This window comes from Salarias fasciatus, chromosome 2 (assembly GCF_902148845.1).
Source record: "Salarias fasciatus chromosome 2, fSalaFa1.1, whole genome shotgun sequence".
NCBI classification, from domain to species: Eukaryota; Metazoa; Chordata; class Actinopteri; order Blenniiformes; family Blenniidae; genus Salarias; species Salarias fasciatus.
In genome coordinates this window covers 9,438,349-9,458,906 of record NC_043746.1, presented here as the reverse complement: position 1 = coordinate 9,458,906, position 20,558 = coordinate 9,438,349, and the positions used below count along the sequence as shown (strand labels likewise).

The following is a 20,558-nucleotide window of genomic DNA, read 5'->3' as shown; positions in this document are numbered from 1 at the left end:
AAACCCTCATCTGGAAGATTTGCTTCTGACAAAATGTATTTCTTTAGCTGGAAAAAACAAAAGAGAGACCTTGTTGTGGATCTTTGTGACTCACACGTGAATGGATAACGTGCTGGGAACATCTTGTCTTACCTTACTGAAAACAACAATCTGAAAGCTGGCAGCAACAACGACAGACCTTTTACCCCTGAGGAAGCATTTACCCACCTACAGGTAGTTTTCTAGGAGGTATAGGCGCTGCTCACCGTGTTCTCCATCGGTCTCACCTGATGGAATAACTCAGACAGAGCAGAATCCTGCTGCTGCTTCTGAATTCTACATTTCACATGGAAAAGGAAAGAGCAAGCAAAGGAAATGGACTGTTTGTGGAATTTGTTCCGGGGTTCACCTTTTATCCTGTGCTTTATTCAGTGTGTGAGATGTAGTGTCTCTACATCTCAGGGTCACATTGCAGGTAAAAATTGGTCTTCACACCAACTTGATCCTGGAAAAGAGAAAATCTCACCGCTGCATATTGAGAGATTGGGCCTGCTAACGATGAGCAACACGTGACCAGTCTGTCACAGGGCTAACACAGAAAGACAGACACTCATGAAACACACCTACAAACTATTTAATGTGAGCTTCAGCCAAACCAGAAACTGTATTTAACGTCTCACATCCACTGACAATTATTTCCACGCCTTCCGGCTTTGTCAATACACCCAAATCTTTTGGTCTTAGATCACGAGCAAACTCTCCAAGACACTTCAGTATCTTTGTGTGTCCAACAGTTGCAGTTCTTTGTCCATATTTCAACATTACATCCGCATTATCATGTAAAACCCTTTTAATTACTTGCATTCACCACTACCAAACAAGAAATGATATGAAATTGGAAAGATAAAAGCAAAATACTGTATTCACAAGTCAGTGGTTCAATCTACTTACCAGGCATTCAATCCTTGAAAAGCTATCAGCATTCGGAAATGGCAACCCTGAACCCTATGAAAGAACCTGATCATCATTTATACAGTACCTACAACACCGAACCCTCTTGACATCCACATAACTCTCAGTAAAGGTGACTGTCTAAGGCTGACTGGGGTTATCTCCTTATTCAACTGGTGTGACTTTTCGGCTTGGTCCTGATATGTTTTATATTTTTTAATCTCAATTTACTGTGGCTTGCATGGCTGCTATGCAGAGTTTTTTTTTTCTTTCTTTTTTTGACATATCCCTCTTTGACAGTGCAATATTCTGGGCTGTAGCAATCTGCCACAATTAACTTCTCAAGCATGTTTTTGGACTGTGGAAATTGGAGTATACCTGGATGAAACCCAAGCACACAGAACAAACAATGATGATGACTGCATGCATGATGAACCCCATTGGCACGACAAAGCTTCTATCAACACGTCATTTTATTTTCTTACTGTGAATGCTTAACAAAATCTGAACAAAACTGAACAAAATCATACAAACACAGAAACAAGCCCAATGAATTTATATTTTGACGTTCTGATATTTCATATAGTATTTTTTTTTTTTTAGTTTTTTCCAAAGTACGTTAAATGAAAAGTTTGATTTCTTGCATTGTCTGCATTTGACTTGCATTTGACCTGTGGCTGCTGTTATGATATTGGCCACAAGGGGTCGCACAGGAGCCCACCCAGGCCGCTCCTCCAGCGGAGACGTCATCGGCTCCAGCAGCTCAGACCGGACTGTGAGGCGCTCCGACGCGGCTCCAAGTGTGAGAGATGGCGTCGCTTTTGCAGCCAGAGAAGGTGGTCTACCTGGTCCGCGGGGAGAAACGAATAAGAGCTCCTATATCTCAGCTGTATTTCTGTCGCTACTGCAGTGAGCTACGGTCGCTGGAGTGCGTGTCTCATGAGGTACGGAGCCGTCTTATTCCTCAGTGACCACCGGCTAGCGGCTAGCTTCATTTAGCCACTTTGTTGTTAGCAGACCCACTAGCAGCTTTGATAGTTGGGCGGGACTAGTGCCAGCGTCTCGCGCTTTCAATGGCTAACTCCCTTGTCAATCAAGGCTATCACCAGCCGTCCTCTCTTCTGATTGGCTGAACGACTTCACTTCCGATTTAGCATTATATGGCATAGCAGAAAAGGGAGAGCGAGCTAACCTGCTCGTGCTAAACTTAAGATTTATCGATAAATTATTTCACGGGCTTCTGTTAAGTTATTGATTCAACGATCAGTAATTGAATGACATTTGCTTCAGCATTGTTGGACCCTGCATTAATTTGTGGGCTTCTAAAGGAGCCTCAGGCACTGACACCACACCCAGACCATCGGCTGGATGTTCCTCCTGAATTATAAACTCCACAACCTCAATCTGCCAGTGACCATTGGCTGTTAGGAATAGTAGTTATATGTATTATAAATAATATCTGTATAATAATATATGTTATAAATAATATATGTGCTCCGTCTGTGAGTAGTTGTTTGTCCACACGTACTCGTTTTATAATACGAGTTTTGGTTATTTATCGCATTTACAAACATATTGACCCATTTCAGCATTTGAAATAAAATTAAAAAATGACAACATCTTATATGAAGTACTTTGAATACTGTTGGTACTTGACCCACATTTTGGATATTGTCTTTAGTCATTTGCTTTTTACTACAATTTGTAAGAATAAAATAGTATGAACTCCTCAGACAAATTAATCTCCATATTTAAAACAACTGTAGTCCACATAAATAATGGTCACATTTATGTGGGTTACCGATCCAATCAGAGACCGCTGATTGAGTAGTTTGAAAGCTTTTTTAATATCAAATCCATATTCATGATGTTCACACTGATTGACTCCCGCCTCCCCTCTCAGGTGGACTCCCACTATTGTCCAAGCTGTTTGGAGAACATGCCGTCTGCAGAAGCTAAGCTGAAAAAGAATAGGTGAGCCTGACTGTACAATACTGCCGCATTTCACAGCTGACTCTATTCAGACATTTTATTAATTTGTGCTTGTGCTCTTCTACAGGTGTGCAAATTGTTTTGACTGCCCTTGTTGCATGCACACGCTTTCTACTCGGGCCACGAACATCCCAGCTCCTCTGCCTGACGATCCCACCAAGACTGCCATGAAGAAGGCCTACTATTTAGCCTGTGGCTTTTGTCGATGGACCTCACGGGATGTTGGGATGGCTGACAAATCAGTTGGTGGGTACTGATATTATGCAGAATTTCTTTAAATTACTTTGTAAAATTTGTATCTTGTGCCATTAGTTGTGCTATATTTCAGACATATGATACATGTATGATTCTTTTGTTCACTGTAGCCAGTGGTGGATGGCAGGAGCCAGAAAATCCTCATACTCAGCGGGTGAGTTTCCCCCTGGGGGTCATTTGATCTCTCTTGAGCTGCTCACATGTTTCCTGATCATGCAGTGGTGGCTTTTTGAATAGATGTGTTTCTGAGTAAGTGTCACCCATTAATAGAACGCTTAGGGCAGCAGATGGCAAAATGAATGAATGTCTGCTGCTCAAGCATTACGTGTTGGTACAAATTATGAAGATCACTCAATATTTCCAGTTTGACTATTGTTCCAGCAGATGGTCATTATTCCAAACTTTATTTGAACAAGTTAAGTGGAAGTCTTTCATCCTGTTATACAACCCGAGTATAAATAAATTCAGACTGCAGTTGTTTGAAAATGGGAAATGAGGACATGCTTCTCTTGTTTTTTCCCAAAATAGCTTCAGCATTCAATATCTGGAAGTATTCAGTATTACAGTGTTTTTTTTTTACTCTGCGTGGTTCAGATGTGTTACAAACCACTTGAATTGATTGGACATTGGGACTTACTGTAATGGTCAGGAATATAAGATAATACTGGTGGGAGGAGAAGGAGTTGGTTCTTCTATTCACAAACCATTCAAAAGCTTTAAAATGCTGCATCTCAAATGTTTAGGACGGTAGAGAGAGAACCCGGTGCTTAAAAACAGACCTAGCCAGAGCAAAACCAGGGGCAGCGAATCTATGCAAATAGACTGATTCCAGTTGAGAGTGTAGACCAAGAATAGAATAAATTCCAGATAGTCCCATTAAGATTAGCAGCTGCAATTAAAGTAAATCTGAACGATAGAAATGCTGAGTCACAGTCTTCCATCCATAGCAAAGTTGCCCATTTTTGCTGTAGACTCTACAAAATGAAACAGAGGACTGTTTAAGAAGCTTGCCAAATTGGCCTGTTATGTGTGTTCAGTTGTGTCCACAAGTATTTAAAATGTGAAGAACAGCAGATTTAGTTTAAACGATATAATTCCTGTCTTTATAAAACCAAGATTGGGATGTAGTTGTAAAGGTTTTGCAGGCTGGGAATATGTGGCTCATTGACTGTTTAAAAGTCTGTGTGCTGCGTTTTACTGTTCATATAACTAAGAAAAGTTGTGTTTTACAAAGACATAAAAGAGGTAGTGATGATCATTTTGTTGTTCCCTGCAGATCACTAAGCTGATTGAATATTACCAGCAGCTGGCTCACCGAGAGAAGCAGGAGCGAGACCGGAAGAAGCTGGCGAGGAGACGGCAGTGCATGCCTCTGGCCTTCTCGGTACTCTGCTCCCTCTGAGTCTGACACTTGCATTCAGCCTTTTCAGAAATGCCGTACTTTTACCTTCTTCTTTTTTTTTTTTTTTTTTTGACCTTTTTAAATGTCACAGTTTCTCGGTGTGGTTTGATTCGATCAGCAGTTTGTTTTTAAGAGATTTAACATGTGTAATAGGACAGTATGGTTAGTGCACCTTTAGGCAAAGCAGAGGTGTTATTAGCAGTATGAGCTGCTGTGCAGGCAACACCGTGTCCCTGTTCTTGAACGGCTACGGACATGGTCTTCATGTTGGCACATCATTCACTCCCCCTGCATCCGTCTGCTACCTGATATTCGCCAGTGCGAAGCAGCTTTTCCTTTTCTGTTGAGAAGCAGCTGTGACGTCCTGCGGTCCCTCCATTACTGATGCATTCCTGTTGCTGTCGCACGCCACCAAATGCCACTAATGTTTTCGCCGAATTGCTTTGGTTTTCACCTTGTTCTTTGTTCTCTCTTTTGTTTCCTTTGCTTATGCACTCTGACATTTTGGTTTTTAACCTTCCCAGCAACACACTATTCATGTGGTGGTGAGTTGTAATTTTTCACAACTTGGGTAGTCCCGTCTTTGCCGTAGCACCGTCTTCCTCCGTGCATCCGCTCCCGTCTAATCTGTTCCCGAGTGGCCTCACAGATCACATGAATGTCTCCTTGGGTAAATGAGAATCGCACAACGGGAGCCTTTCTATTGTTTAGAGGGAGAGAAGCAATAAATTAAAGAAAAAATGTTTCATTGTAATTGAATCCTCAGCCTGTCGGAGTCAAATTTCTCTCTTTATTCTGGTAGAAAGGCTCTGGTTTGTGTCTCTTGCCACAAGACATATTAAACAGTTTCATACTTACTTGTTGTTATTTTTTTTAATGTCCAATACCATTCCTTTTCATTTTTCTTTTAAAAGTATATGCTCCCCTTTCGGTCAGGACCTTTTGTTACATCTATTGAGTAGAAAAGTAGTTGTAGATTAGTTTCATAAATCATCCTGAGGCCTTTTTAGCGTGAGTGGGCCGACAGTGTGACCGTGGCTTCCCCCCTACATTCCCACAGGAGAAATACGGCCTTGGGACCAGACTGCAGAGGCAGAGGCCCGGAGCTCCCATTTCAAGCCTGGCTGGCCTAACGTGAGTTTTACATAAACCCGCGAATTATGCTGTCGATTCTTCACTCCTGGCACTTTTAGTTTTCATTTATGTTTGACCTGAAGCATTTTACAGGGCACTCACTGAAAATTACTCTGGGGGAAAAAAAAAGAAGTCAACATCTTTGCATGCAACTTTAACCAAACCGCACAAATTTCACCATTTTTGGCTTAAAAAAAAACAAATCTGTCATTGAGATTAGTCTCTGGATTTCTGCTACTCAACCATTATTAATTTCAGTCTAAATAATAATATAATCACATAGAGAGTAAAAGGTTAAAAGACAGGCTTCCGTGGTTTTGCATGTTTCTGCACAGTAACTACATCCGCTGTATGTTCCAATTATCGGTGATTTAGATAAATAGATTCTCTACCTTCCAGCAGCTGCATGTTTGATTAATTTCAGGCTGCCGTAAAAATCAATTTGCAGAGCCTTGAAACTTGGCTCAAGAAGTGAAAGCGATCCATCACCACCAACAGTCTGTCAGCCTTCTTTCTTCCCCACGTTGCATCATCACCTCCGAGTAATATAATTCTTAGCAGAGGTCATTTTTAAACCTCTTTACCAGAATGCGTTCAAGGACCCTGTTTAACATCTTTGGATTAATGATTGGCTGACAAAAAGCAGCGTGTTGACAAAGCGTGCCGTTGGTTCCCGCAGAGAAATGTGAAACAGGCGAGCACGCCACAGAAAGATGAATGTGAATACGCTTTCCTCTTGTTTTGAAAGGTTGTCATTAAGTTAGTCGATACGGCTGAAAAACTTGGGTCCTAAGTGTCACTGGAGCCGTCAACAGTAGAGTAAGACTTTGTTTTCTAACTGTGTAACTGGTACACACATTCGTCTTCATATGGTGGTCTACTCCAGGAACACACAGAGGCTGGTGTCAAATTACAAGCGTGTGATGCTGCACGGCCGCAGGCTCCCCACTGTAGAAACAGAGGCTTCTTTGGAATCAGCAGGAAGAAGAAGGCTTAAAGGACACAGACACACATGGCTTGTTTCAAACTGGACGTGGCCTGCAGCATAAAGAGCGAGTCGAGGAACAACTGATCTTTTCGTTAGCATCTTTTAATCTATCAAGTTAGCATATGAGGACTTAAAACCTGCCACAATGCAGCGATCCCTTTAAGATGCTCTTTTGCTTACTCGTGTTTGACTTTAAAAGTGTGCATGTGATTGATTAACCAGGCTTAAAGAAGGCGAGGACCAGAAGGAGATCAGCATCGAGCCAGCTCAGGCCCTGGACGAGGTGGAGCCCCTCCCCGAGGACTGCTACACCAGACCCGTCAGTTTACCGGAAGGTGGGAGTCTGTACACAACTCTTGACGGAGGAGCTTCCCTCACCGAGGCTGTGAGCTGATGGGTGCGCTCGTGCCGTGTCTCCTCAGTGACCACGCTGCGCCAGCGGCTGCTGCAGCCCGACTTCCAGCCTGCAGGGGCGTCTCAGCTGCACCCCAGACACAAGCACCTCCTGATGAAGCGCTCGCTGCGCTGCCGGGTCGGTTCACCTCCGGGTTCTCGTTATGCATCAAAGCCTCTCATTTTGCAGATCGCATTTAGATAACGGTCTTTTTTTTTTTTTTTTTATTTCTTTCCCCCAAAATCTCTATTCTAGAAATGTGAGCACAACTTGAGCAAGCCGGAGTTTAATCCAACTTCAATCAAGTTTAAAATTCAGCTGGTGGCTGTGTGAGTACCGGTCATCACACTCCTGTCTGAACATGTGGTTTTAATGATGGCGTTCGTTATCTTGATTCATTTAAAGCATGGCGCCGCCTCGGGCTTCATGTAGTTTTTAATGATGAAAGTCCCGAAGTGTGATGTGCAACTATGAGCAATGGTTGAGAAATGAATTGATAGCTCATTATTTGAATGGAAGAGGTTTGATATGTTTCAGCTCATCAGTGCTGTTTTTATCAGGCGATGCTCGCAGGACTCCAGAGATCTGCTGTCAGACTTTCATTACAGCTGGTTTCAGTCTCGCCCCCTGTATTTGATATGCTTTTCTCTTCCTCCCGCAGGAGTTACATCCCTGAAGTGAGAATTATGTCCATTCCGAATCTGCGTTACATGAAGGTCAGTGTTGGCTCCTCTTTCATGAGCTCCAGGATTTTTAATTTTCAGTCTATGACATGCTGTTAGAGTCAGGCGGCCGGCGCTTTCACGGGCTCCGCCGGATTACCAGTAACTCTGCTCAAGGCCGTCTCACTCTTTATTCTAGAGAATAAAAAACCACAGCAATCTGGCGTGTAGCTATTAGAAACAGGCCGTAATTGAGCTATCACCTTAAGGTGGCCATCTTTATTTTAATGAGTGAAAAGATGACCAGATAAGATCAGTTTGCGTTTCGATTCATGCCTGTTCTTGACGGTTTGTCTCCGGCTCTGTGTGTCCAGGAGAGCCAGGTGCTGCTGACCCTGACCAACCCGGTGGAGAACGTCACCCACGTCACGTTGACCGCGTGCGAGGAGGGAGATCCCGACGACGTCAACAGCACTGCCAAGGTTCTCTCTCTCTCTGCTTTCTATTAGAAACTGGTTTAACTCAACACTTTGAAGCTCTTTGTTGGGCTTTAGGTCGTTTCATGGCATCTTTTCAGTGTTTCCCATCCTAATTCCAGCTATAACCACTTATGAAATCACAATTGTATTAAATATTTGATTACATTATACTCCAAAAACGGCATTATATAAGTACTTATAGTAATAGTAGCCACTGTTTACTCATATTGTTGCTCCATTTCTCCTTGCATGAGGGCAGGTGTGTGTGGGCTTCTTTCCGTACTCCTCTCTGGCTGAGCTGAACTGTCCTTCCACATGCAGTAAGAAATGGGAGCAGTCAGAGCTGGTGACAGTCGTTCACCATCACGAGCGCCGGGCGGCCCGCTCCTTCTCGCTGTCTTTATTTGAAGAAACGTGCAGCCCTCTCTTCACCTCGCGACTCTTATCTGTCAGCCGCGGTGGTTTTCAGAGGAAGGGTTTGCGGAGCGGCCGCTCTCAGACGTTTGTCTCGGTCGTTTTAGTGATGGCGTAACGGTCCGGCTCCTCTCAGAGACACAGCCTCTTCTTGACCCGCTTCCCTTCACCTCTCGACTGTTGCTTCTGGTTGATCTGATATTCATACACCTGGAGGGCAGTGTGAAGCGCTTCCAGTCGCGCTCGGTTGATTTTGTCGGCCAGCTCTCACGGCTGAGTTCACCCACCTCTCGAGTGGATATTTCGAATTGCCGCTGCACGATTCTCAAGTTTGCCAACAACTGTGAGGACGTATTAATTACTGTTGACTGAGCAGCGTGTACACTTTCCCTATAGACACAGATCAATGTTTGACTTCCAGCTGTATCTCCGAAATGGCTAATTTAAGTAGATCAGATTGTGAGACTCAGAAAACTGAAAAGTCTGAGTTTGACTCCAGCTGCTGGAATTTTCTTCAGGTTATTGTACCGAGTAAGGAGCTGGTCCTGGCGGGGAAAGACGCGGCCGCCGAGTACGACGAACTGGCCGAACCTCAGGACTTCCACGACGACCCGGAGTGAGTTCAGACACAAACACACCGCCGCGGCCGCTAGCGGGCGAGGCGAGACTCAGCCTGAACTCTCCGTCCTCTCCGCAGCGTGGTCGCCTTCAGGAAATCCAACAAGATCGGCTTCTTCATCAAGGTGATCCCTCAGAGAGAGGAGGACTCGGACGTCACCGTTTCCTTCAAGATCCGACACGACTTCCGCAACCTGGCCGCCCCGGTGCGGTCGAGCGAGGAGGGGGGGGCGGAGCCGGCGGTGGAGTCCATCTGGCTCACGCAGCACGTGGAGCTGCAGCTGGGGCCTCTGGCTCCCTGAACACTGGCACTACTCCGAATAGCTTTGGGCCCTTTCAACTATTTCCTTTTAAACTCGTGGGATTAATTTAATTTAAACAAAGGGTTTCTGACTCAGCTCATCGTTTTGTGAGACAACAACCTGAGATCTGCGCAGCTTTTGGATTATTTTATGTTGTAGTATATGTCGTAACAACAGACACATTGTGGGGAAACGGTGATCGCATGACAGCTGAACTATTTATGCAGCTCGATAACAGCTTTATCACGTTATAGAAAACTTAGGCTGACAGTGAAAGGCCTTATGTTTAACTCAATTAGAATTTTTAGTGGTAAAACTGACGACTGCTGCACCAGAAACCAGAAACCTGCTGTAATTTCCTAGCAGTGACACCATCTATTGTCAGAAAGCTGTTTCAGAAAACCGAATCATCCAAATTAATTATGTTTCTTTGAAAACCATTCATTTGCTTTGCTGGGTGGTGACAAAAGGATTTATTGTAGTGGCCCTTGCAGTATTTTTTTTTTTTTTTTCTTTTTTGAAGATGGCAAAGCAATTATAACCTCTCTGTGTCCAGTCTTCATTTGCATATCAGCTCTCAGTGAAAGTGTGAGTGATTAATGTCTCTGTTATCAGTGTTTATGTAAAAACAACTAACGGATTTTATTCAAGGATGTCTGCCAGTTGTTTTTGCAAATAGAGTGAAGTCGCCGAGCAAAACCAGAAATGAGAACAATCAAATCAATTTTCCACCTCTGCAACACACACACACACACACACACATACACACGCACACGCCGATGTGTCCTCGTCAACATCACTTTCTGCAGAAAACACTATTTTATTAACCTGCATGCTTCAGCTGTAGTGATTATCGCTCACATTAGACGATGCCATCGAGGATTACTGAATCTGTTGTTTTATTTATGGGTCCGGGTCTTGGTGGGGAGAGGAAGAGCATCTGACGTCGCACATTATTAGTTATCGGCACAATGGAGACGATATGAGGAAACGTAGTGACATCAAATACAAAATGCTCATCAGTCGTTAGAGATGAGACGCTGCTGTGTACGAAGGTTTTGGTTTGTACCCATCAGTCAGTGCGGCTTCTAAGCTGCTGTCATTTAGGTTTGGTCTCCATCGTGAACACCGAGTTAAAGAGAGGAAAAAGAAAACTAAACAGAGCTTTACATTACAATTAACCTTCTGTACTGACGAATAAAATATTGCAAAACTGATACGGAACTCCTGGATCTTCATTTTTGTGTATGTGGATGTTTTAGTCAGGTTTTCAACAGCAGGAAGGAATTAATCAGGAATTTTCACTTTCATGAATGGTGCCGATTTATTTTCTTGACCAATCTAAACTTACACATTCATGCAAGTTGGTAAAATCCAAAGATGACTGACAAAGCGATAATGAAATAAAAATATCAGGGGGACTAAAGCCAACATAATGAATTAGATTGAGAAAGCAGGACACACCCTGCACCCATCAAGAGTGCATCTTGGGACAAACATAAGCACACACCCCCGTGCACGGCTGGTTTCAGGGTCTCCAATTAGCCTGAAATGCTATACCCATGAACTGAAAGAGAAAACTTGACGCTGAAGGCCTGAACTCGAACCAGGGTACGAACCCAGTGCGAGGCCGGAGCGCTCTCCCACTTCACATTCAATACATGAAAATTAAAACTAACAAGCATGACAAATAAATGGCTTTAAATGGAGATATCTATGCAAAAAAAAAAAAAAAAAAAAAATGCAAGTAGGCCAATGGGATTTCCAGATGATTAAAAACAACAAGAAAGTATTTACACCCTGTTACTTTCCGCCTCACTACTTGTCAACATTTTTTTAATTTGATATGTGAATGTTTAATGAAGCGATGGCCTGTCTGCACATGGAACAGATGCTCGGCAACATCCATTATGGGGTTGTGTTTTTTGGAAACACAATGTCAGTATTGACTCACTTTTGTCTCAGTTTTCACTCTCCGCTGGCTCCTGGGGGAATTACCTGTCTCTTTAGCTCCTAAATGCTCCACCGACTTCACCGGCTGCTCTTTAACTGGGCCTGTCTGCTGCTTGGTGGGTTTTCACTGCATTTGCAGTCAGAACAGCTGCTGCTGGGAAAAGAAAGGGAGAAAATGGCTGCAGATTGGCTGACCAGACAGCCATCACATGTTACATTTAACACAGATCCACCTGTAGACATGCGTCTCTTTGGACTGTGGGGACAAATCTGAGTACCTGGGAGTAACTCAGGTACTTATAAGGACTCACTCATTACAATCTGCTCTGTTCAAGCAGAAAGACATCAAACGTGGCCTGCCTCCCCCCTAGGACCAGGAAGTGCCCACATCTCCTCTCCAATCATGTGTCAAACCTGTGCATTGTCCTGTTGTTTACAGTTGTCACCACGCGATGGCGCCAGAGGCAAAGGGTTTTTCATTCAACAGCAGCTGCTTGGATCCAGGGGGGGGATGGGGCAGCATGAGGGAGACACAAGAGAAGCCTTCAGCATGATCCTGCTCTGGAGGCCAGGCTGCAGCAGCAGTCTGTCCACTGACAGTAATTATCACTGGGAACGGCACGGGCAGCTCTTATCCAGACGTTTAGAAAAAATAATCTACACAAAAGCCGGGTGGCGTTTTGTGTTCAGGATGTGAGTCATGGGAATGAAGCGTCTACTTGTCAACATCAGGCGGAAGCGAGTAATGGAATTTGTGTCCCAGCAGATACCGTTTTATATTTAACACGTATCAGTCCTGTTCGGCGAGGATTCGCTCTACCTGGGCTGGGGGGAGTTTATTGCCTCTGGAAAAAAAAGAAAGAAGTCAGATGAGATGTGTGTGATGCAGGAATGTTGCAGCTCCCTGATGAGGCCCTCTGCTGTGTAAACAGGCCCACTCCGTCTGGGTAATAAAGCCATGATTTTCTTTTATCTTCAGCAGATATAAACAGCCCAGAAAAGTGGCCGGTGTGCGAGCCATAAATCACCGCTGCAGATGAGGTAATAAAGCACACATGGGGTGAGTCCGTCGCACTGAAATGGCCCAGACTCCCCCTTCCAAATGCAGCCAGTGGCAGCAGGAGCCGACTTCTCAGCACTTCTGTGCTCGGCCCGCGATCAGCTGGTGGGAAGACAATATTCACTGATGAACATTTGTTATGCTTAATTTGTATACATGATCGTAACTGCGGGTTTAATTCACCCTGGAGCGGAGGCGGGTGAAAAATGGCCGAATTGCTTTTGGCGTATGGTGACTTATGCAGTAATACCTATTAACTGGCTCACGAGCAGGACTTGAACGATCCCCCGAAAAAAATGCAGTCTGGAAGAGAAACTCTGGATTCCTCTGGTCAGGATAATATTTTCCTGGATCAAGATGGGAATTATTGCACGCCCGGCACCAGAGCGCGCTTATTTGCAGAACCTCACTGTAAACAGAGCAGACCTGTGACCATGTGGCAGGGATTACAATTTAATTTCAGGATTTTCCAGCATTGTTGAGTTCAGTAAGTAGGTTAGACACAGATTTTCTCTTGAACTTGTTGTCTCCTCCTTCCCTCTTCCTCTTGTTTGCCTTTTTTTTTTTTTTTTTTGACATCTTTATTTATAAAGACATGCGCAGCCAGCCTTGACCAGATGAAAAATTCCTCACTGAATTACAAGTTCGACTGCACCCAGGACCTCTCCGCGGTTACGTCAGCGCCCAAAACCGCCTGTAACTCAACCGCAGGGAGAGAAGAAAAAAGATGGCACGGCGGAGTGAAGGAAGAGAAAAACACTGCCTCAACACAGTCAGTAATTCCCCTCCTTCTTATAAAACGATGGAATATAGACTCTTTCATAACCGTCTAGTTTCTCTGCATTAACCCCTTCACTGGTCAGCTCCGCCGGCCAGAGGACGAAGGTGTGTTTTCTCCATTACTTCTGTCATGTGGGAGGATGTTACCCGCGTCGTCTTCGGAGGAGTTTCTGTTTCCTGCGGTCGAGAGGAGGCAAAGGAAACCGACAGGCAGGAACTTTTTTTTTTCATTCCCATCCTCCGTTTTTAGCGTGAGCATTCGGCCTGGAGGTGCTCGGAGTGATAAATCGCCTCCTTCATTTTCTGCTCACCAGACCTTCATCTGGTTAATTAGCGGTAATTGATGACGTCCACCCAGACGAATAACTTCAGGCATGTGGGGCTTCCGGTGCTGGGAAAAGCCACACCTGTGAGAGCTTTTGAAACAAAACAGAAAGAAAGAAGCCGACTTTCCTCGCCTCATTCAAGGGCTCTGGCCATTTCCTCTCACTTTCCCTCTTTCCACGGCCCGTACGGCTGTAGGTTTGCTGGAATGTTGACTTTGGACGGCGGGCTGTAAAAGATCGCTCTGAGAAAGCGGCTGACCTTCGACACTCGTCTCTGAAGTCCTGTCTGCATTAACCGACGCAGACGCAGCCCCCGGTCTGGGCTTTTCATTTCCAATTTGCTCGATCGCTCCGTGGCCGCATTACTCATGTAAAGACAAAAAGTGTGTCGGGATTTGCTGGAGCCCTTCTCTCTGGGTCGAAGATCACGAACAGGAACTATAAAGGTCCATGTGGATCATCTCCACTCCACCTCGCCTCTGGAAAGTCAGATTTGATTGACTTTTCAGGCTCCGGACTTCAAACACCTCCTGCACAATATCACAATGCTTTCATTATTCTATTTCTGTGTAGTCTGTCTGGCTGTGCGAGCGAAAAAAAAAAAACCCCTCACAGCCAGTAATAGCCCAGTCCAGATCCTCCTAAGCCCCCCGCACTGGAGATTTAAATCAGGAAATCACGACTTGTCTAGTCAATGGAGAAAGTAATACCTTTTAAGCAATGGTTCAGCAGTTTAGGAAGCTGCATTTTTTTTTTTTTTTTTTTGCACTCAGCACTTTGTTTCACTTTAAAAATTTGGCCACATTCTGTGGAAACTTTTACAAATAGGATAACCTGTGGCAGCCCGTAGAAATGCGGATTTATTATCTTTTAGATAACAAGCAGCAGCACAGCTTGTGCAAATGTTGGATTTAATCACCGGCAAAGGCAAAAAACACTTTGTTGTTCTAGTAAAGAGAAAAGCAGAGAAATAAAATACTGATTTAGATCACAAAAATACAGCCGATGCCGACCCTCAGGTGAAAACATCAGCTTTTAGCAACAGGGGGCTAAAATCACGTCGAAGCGAAAAGAGATTTACAAATAGTTGGAGATTGAGGAGAAAATGCTTTGATGCCTCTGTGCCAAGAATCAGATAAGAAGATCGATATCGCTTTCATTTCTGTACGCTAACTATGTAGCCAGAGCCAGCAGGTTTAAACAAACATCTGATAACAAGCATCTTTGTCCTGTTCAGAAGCGATCTCATCCATCCGCGGGCAGATTAACGGCACGACGCGTCCGACTCGTCACCTTTAGCCCCGCCACATAAGCAACACTTATCTATTCGCTTCAACCAAGCAAACGAAGTAAAGCCCGCGTTCCCCCGACAATTATAGAAATGATTCATGCATCTGTGCACCTGGCTCACTCAGCTCTTAAACCAATGTCAAGCACAAGATAATCCTCCGCGGTCGACGAGTATTCACCCAAACAGGGTTCATTAATTAAGTGAATTACATGCCCGGAAGAGGAGTCAGCCGCACGCCGGCAATAATGCACAGTAAAGCAAACAGAGGATATCAATTAGGACAACACTCGTACTGGAAGCTGGATCGTTGTCTCGCTGGGGATGGTGTAGCCGCAGGCCTCTCGGGCAGCGAAGCCCCATTAGGTCCTGATAAAAAACGTCGGCGGCGTTGAGAACGTGGTTTTCTGTTGCACGAGCGTCCCACGGCCTGCAGCCAAACCCTCAGAGGCCCCCCCACCCGGCACGACCCGCCGCCGCACCGCAGAACACTGTATATCCTCCGCACAAACTCCTGACACTAAGTAGAAGCGCATTTCACCCGGGACAGGCGGAGATAGATCAATGTATAGAATCAATGAGAGCATGACTGGATTTACGGCGCAAGAATATGAAATGTCAAACTGCAGATGTGGATTTGCGGCTCTATCAGTGGCACATTTCACAGGGTGAAGCTCCTCAAAAGGCTGGAGGATGATAACGGTCCCTGCAGATACAGTACAGAGTACGCTTCCTCCAGACATGATAAGAATGTACCGGATTGGATGGAGACTTGTGCTTTATATGCTAACATAATTGAGATTTTTTTTCCCTTTTAGTTATTTCATGTGGGAACTTTTGAGTGAATTTTCCAGGACACGATGTTTCCCTCGGTTGACTTTGATGCGGTTCGGAGTTGGTATCTCTATAAGTCCCCCATGTGTTTTTAATATCCAGCTGCACACTGCTAACCTCTTGTACCCCGCGCAATGAATTAATAAGAAGCTCATCTGCAGGAGAGTTTTATAGAGATTCAAGCTCAGCTGTGGAAACGCAGACAGCCTGGGGATCGCACGGGCTCTGTCAGCGCACAGCAGACGACTGAGAGTCACAAGTGTCACTCACGCCCAAAGAATTCAGGTCAGATTATGCTTTGCAGTAAAAGACGGAGCGATGCTGTGAAGCTGTAATTACTTTTCTTTAATTTGGGGAAAGTCAAAAAGGTTGTATTCAGCGGGATAAGATCTGTCATGGCTTCCATTCGTGTTTGAAGTAGGAACTGGAGGATGTCTGCAGTCAGAGCGCTTTGCTGCCTGTTTATTCCGAAACTGGAGAGATCGGAGGGCTGTTTGACTGTAAGGAAATCCTCCGGCAGGGCCAGGACTTGTCGCCGGCTGATGTTCCTGCTGGAAGGATCTGGGCAGAGCAGTGTTTTGTTGGCTTTTGTCTGAACCATGTTGTTCTCTTTAATTTCCTGTTGATGTGGCTCATGGAGCTGATTTCCTGCCTAAGCAGGACAGATAATCTTGTTGCCAATCCGCGGACTTTGGTGGAGTCTTCTGAACTCCTCCCCCACCACCGACACTCCCTCCTTTACGTTACCTCTTACTAATGGCATCATTTTCTTTTGACAGGAGTAAGTGGGAGGCTGTGCAGGGGAGATCAAAACTTTGTTGTAATTGATATTTTTTTTATCATCGCTCATATTTTTTTATTGCAATATAATCCAGCTTTTACAGCGGCCATATCCAGCAACAACTTAATAAAAATCTGGTTTTATCTACTTGCAGAAGGACAGGGTCAGAAGTAAAATGATGATTAATGAAAACTAAGGCTGGCGAGAGAGGGAGAGGGAAAGAAAATAAGTCTTCAAAGGAGGGAAATATTTGGTCTGGGACCAATCTGAAGCATCTGTCGCTCCTTTCCTGTGTAACATCCTCTGATGATAGTTTCAACGCAGCTACACGGACTCCTCAAAGGTCTCTCTCTTCTTCAGTCACGTTCAGATCCACACATGTCCTCTTCCGGGCCGCAGACTGTCGTACTTTCAAAGCCCGCGTTAATGAGATGCAGCGGGAAACCTTCAACCTGCTGGAACGTCTGCTTTAGCGGGGCAACTAAGTGGAACGTCACGACTGGCTGCCGTCGGCACGCGGCGGCTCGCCGGCCGTGACACATGCCCGACGTCTCTCTGCTCGCCGGAGGATGGACGGATGAGCTCGACCCCCTCGGCACTTGACCTCGCTCACCCCGAAGCAAGAGCAACACATTCCCCCGCTGGATCGACAACACTCCGCCGGGCGCTGCGAGGCTTTCCTCTGGCGCGGCGCTGAAAGCGTCCCAGTCAGTGGAGCAGGGACTTCAAGTTTAGGAATTGCAATAAAAAGAACTAGTGGGACCATATTCGAATATATGTGCTGTGCACGTAAGATTAGTTCAAGAGATGGAATGTTCATTTTTTTGTACTATTTTCCCAGTAAATCATAAAGAATCAAAGCTTAGGTACTTTTTATGTGCAAATCAGGTTGCAGAACAGTGCAGCGAAATATTGTATACGACTTGGAAACAGGACTGTAGAGCAGTTTGCGTGAATGATGAAAGGAACTTTCCAAAAGATTTAAGGATTTAAAGCATATGTCTATTTTTTTACTGACCATGGAAGTCAGGAAAGCAAATCTGTATTAAAAGTTTCACTTTCCTTTGCCAGCTTGAAAACAGTTAATCTGGAAGACATCCAACACAATCTCTTATTGCCCCCTCCCCCTCCATGAGGGTTTTCATAACAGGACCTCCCTAAAAGCCAAACAAACCATTTTGTCTCCTTAAAACTTGCCCACTTCTCAGTTTCTGTCTCTCTCCTTCCCTCGCTTTTATTAATGTGTTCCTCTTGTCTGCTGCTGTAGTTAGTTTACTGTCTTTCTCTGCACACAGACTCTAATTAGTGGAGAGCAAAAAATAAGCTTCGCAGACCAAGAGTGGAGCTGACCGGTTCAATGCCAGACGAAAAAAAAAAAAAAACTTTTCTTCTTAGCACGTTTGCCAGCACACATCCCTTAAATGGGTCATGAAACTAAAAGCCAGTGTTCACTTTTAGGGCTTGAAACTGCTCTCTGGAGGCCGAGCGCCCCAGGCCCAGACCCAGAATCCGACCAGAAGGTCAAACATCCTCTTAATCAGGACCCCCAGGTCCCAGACACCTCGGGGAATGCGGTGCTGGGTTTACTAGCGGGCTTTAACGCTTACCGGATCACCTACAGGCTGGAACAGAAGGCGGTGGTTTTCTCGAGTCAGCCCGAGCAGGAACTCGGTACCGCGAGCTATTTATTTTCTCATTTTCTTATTCAGCACGGTAACCGGATAGGCCCAGATGGCGGCTGCTGGCTAGATTGACAGGCAAGTATTTCAGGCTGTTTATATTTGGTTGTGTCTCCAGGGATACTTAACTAACTCACTGAGCTGTTATATCAATACCTGATGAGTTTACTCGCAGCGCCGCGTTGCCAAACTTTCTTCGGGACATTTTTGCTCCTCAGTTTAGTTGTTTTATTCACTACAAGGCTACCATTTCAACCAGCAGAGTACGCTAAAAAAACATAGCTACGGTGCATCTTCTTTTGACAAATAACCTGAGATGAACTCTTTGAGACACACACTCCTCAACCCCAAAAACCTATGACTTTTCTTCAAAAACAGCAATTTGTCGCATACTGTTTCTCCGTGGCTTCTGTGCCGTTGCTTTTCATTACAAACCCTTTATGAGGGGAAATATGGTCGAACCCATACAGCCGGCTAGCCTCTGCCGCAGGCACTAATTAGTCCTGCCGGTGGAAAGTCACTCAGACGAAGACGGGATGAAGCCTGGCTGGGAGCAAAGCAAAATAAATAAAAACAAGATATTTTCTTTGATTCTACATGTGATAGTAGTATTGTTGTGTTGCTCTCAGGTCAGTGTGGCTCTCTTATTGGACACAGGTTGTTCAACTGGTGCATGGCACTCCAATATTTAGAGATACTTCAGTCAAGTTTTTAGGCGTTTATATTTTTCTTTTCAGCATGAACATTTGCCTGAACTGTTACCGCCAATGACAGGTAATGCAGGAAATGATGCTTTATTGAGTGACTGCAATTAATAGTACTTTGGTACCTTTGTTCTCCAAACATCAAGACTGATTTCAGTCTAATTTATTGAGATAGTAACACATAAAATGACAGTTTCTTGAAGCCAAATGAAGCAGTCAGGAGAGACTTACACAAGTTTTAAGCTACAGGAATACATTTACAAATACAAATATCTTTCAAGAGTTACTATTTTCCCCTTGAGTTCATTTGGATTTCATTTGATTAAAGCTGTTAAATGACTAGTTTTACCACATGACTTTCAAGCAAAAACTGAAAAAGCATTTCAGCTGAAGAGGTTCACTGCTGCTTTAAAGCAGAAAGTAAATTTAGATTGGCTTCTCCATTAAACCCTCTTTAGCCTTTAATCTTTTTTACAAACCTCCTCTCCTCCTCTTTTAGTGACTTCCTCAACATTTGAACCATTTATGGTTTGTATGAAAATATTCGGAGACGTGCTGGACCGAGCCGAAATCGCCGTTCCATTTTTAGGGGAATGTTTGGCACAAGTCGACTGTTTTTGACAAATGGAGCCTGACTCGGCCTGTGCGAGCCTGCTCCACGCCAAGGAGGGAGGAAGAGGGAGGGAGGGAAGGAGGGGGGTGTTTTGGGAGACTCTCACTACCTTCCTATTCGTGCAGGCTGGCAGACAGGTGGAGAGGAACTGACACAGGGAAAGTGCTTCCATCCCCATTCACACGCACACCCTTTTTATTTAGCCAGTTATCACATCCTTTCTGAAACGCACGCCCACACACTCTCATCTGGGTCCTGACCTGAGAGTCCTCCGTCCGTCCTGTCCAAGTTTGAATTGCTTCTCACCGCCTCGGCTCACCCCTGCGTGTTGCCACACAGAAACTCTCCCCTGTAGTGGGTGTGGGCCTCGCCTGGAGGGCTGCAGCTAATGGGATGTGATTATACAGTAGGACAGTAGAGGATGCTGTTTTCCTCCCTTGCCTTTTTAATAGCCTCATGATGTGCCCCTGTCTTTATGGGTCTGAATTTGGCCTTGATCAGAGCTAAAGAGAATTGATTTAAAGAGTGTTTGCGGCGGCGTGCGGAGCAAGCTGATTCGCCGTGACGGGCCCGTAGCTCTGTTTGTTGACTGGAAATGGAAACGCCGGTACATTCACGTCGCTGCGCATACAGCCGACATATGTTTCAGCATCGCGTTTAATAAATCTTTTTCTGTTCGTGTGCCATAACATAATCTAGATGTACCGGCCGTCACGAGGAGCAGCTGAGCCCGTCCGCTTTGATGTGCTTCACGTCTGTCTCTGTAATGACTGCGAGGACTCGTCTGAGCGGGGAGATGGAGCCTTTCTCCAGATTTTCCAGTGGTTTTTGTTTGATGGCAAAAGCTTGATAATTTCCCATGAGTGGAAATTTGAGTCAAAAGAAATTACATTCTTTATCAGACCCTTCTCTTCTTCTGGGGCAAGAACCAAGAACGACAACATCAGGGCTGATAAGACACTTGGCTGCC

General features: G+C 44.8%; 1 protein-coding gene across 2 annotated transcripts; it reads left to right on the top strand.

The window, feature by feature from the left end:
* Positions 1-1,739: 1,739 nt before the first annotated feature.
* Positions 1,740-10,787, top strand: dctn4 (dynactin 4). Of its 2 annotated transcripts, XM_030102381.1 has the most exons (14): positions 1,740-1,874; positions 2,834-2,904; positions 2,990-3,168; positions 3,288-3,331; positions 4,454-4,561; positions 5,104-5,124; positions 5,640-5,713; positions 6,924-7,036; positions 7,124-7,233; positions 7,351-7,424; positions 7,757-7,811; positions 8,132-8,239; positions 9,169-9,266; positions 9,348-10,787. In XM_030102381.1, the coding sequence occupies exons 1-14, from the start codon at positions 1,740-1,742 to the stop codon at positions 9,568-9,570; spliced, it is 1,413 nt and encodes a 470-aa protein (XP_029958241.1). In that variant the 3' UTR covers positions 9,571-10,787. The 2 variants fall into 2 exon arrangements, with proteins under 2 accessions (XP_029958241.1, XP_029958249.1); XM_030102389.1 differs by lacking the exon at positions 5,104-5,124 and having other exon boundaries at positions 9,348-9,570.
* The last annotated feature ends 9,771 nt before the right edge of the window (positions 10,788-20,558 follow it).

Bases quoted from the DNA above. Each gene is read 5' to 3' on its own strand.
- dctn4 (XM_030102381.1), top strand. From the start codon at position 1,740: ATGGCGTCGCTTTTGCAGCCAGAGAAGGTGGTCTACCTGGTCCGCGGG. The intron at 1,875-2,833 runs GTACGGAGCCGT...CTCCCCTCTCAG, and splicing joins TGGAGTGCGTGTCTCATGAG to GTGGACTCCCACTATTGTCC. The intron at 4,562-5,103 runs GTACTCTGCTCC...TAACCTTCCCAG, and splicing joins GCATGCCTCTGGCCTTCTCG to CAACACACTATTCATGTGGT.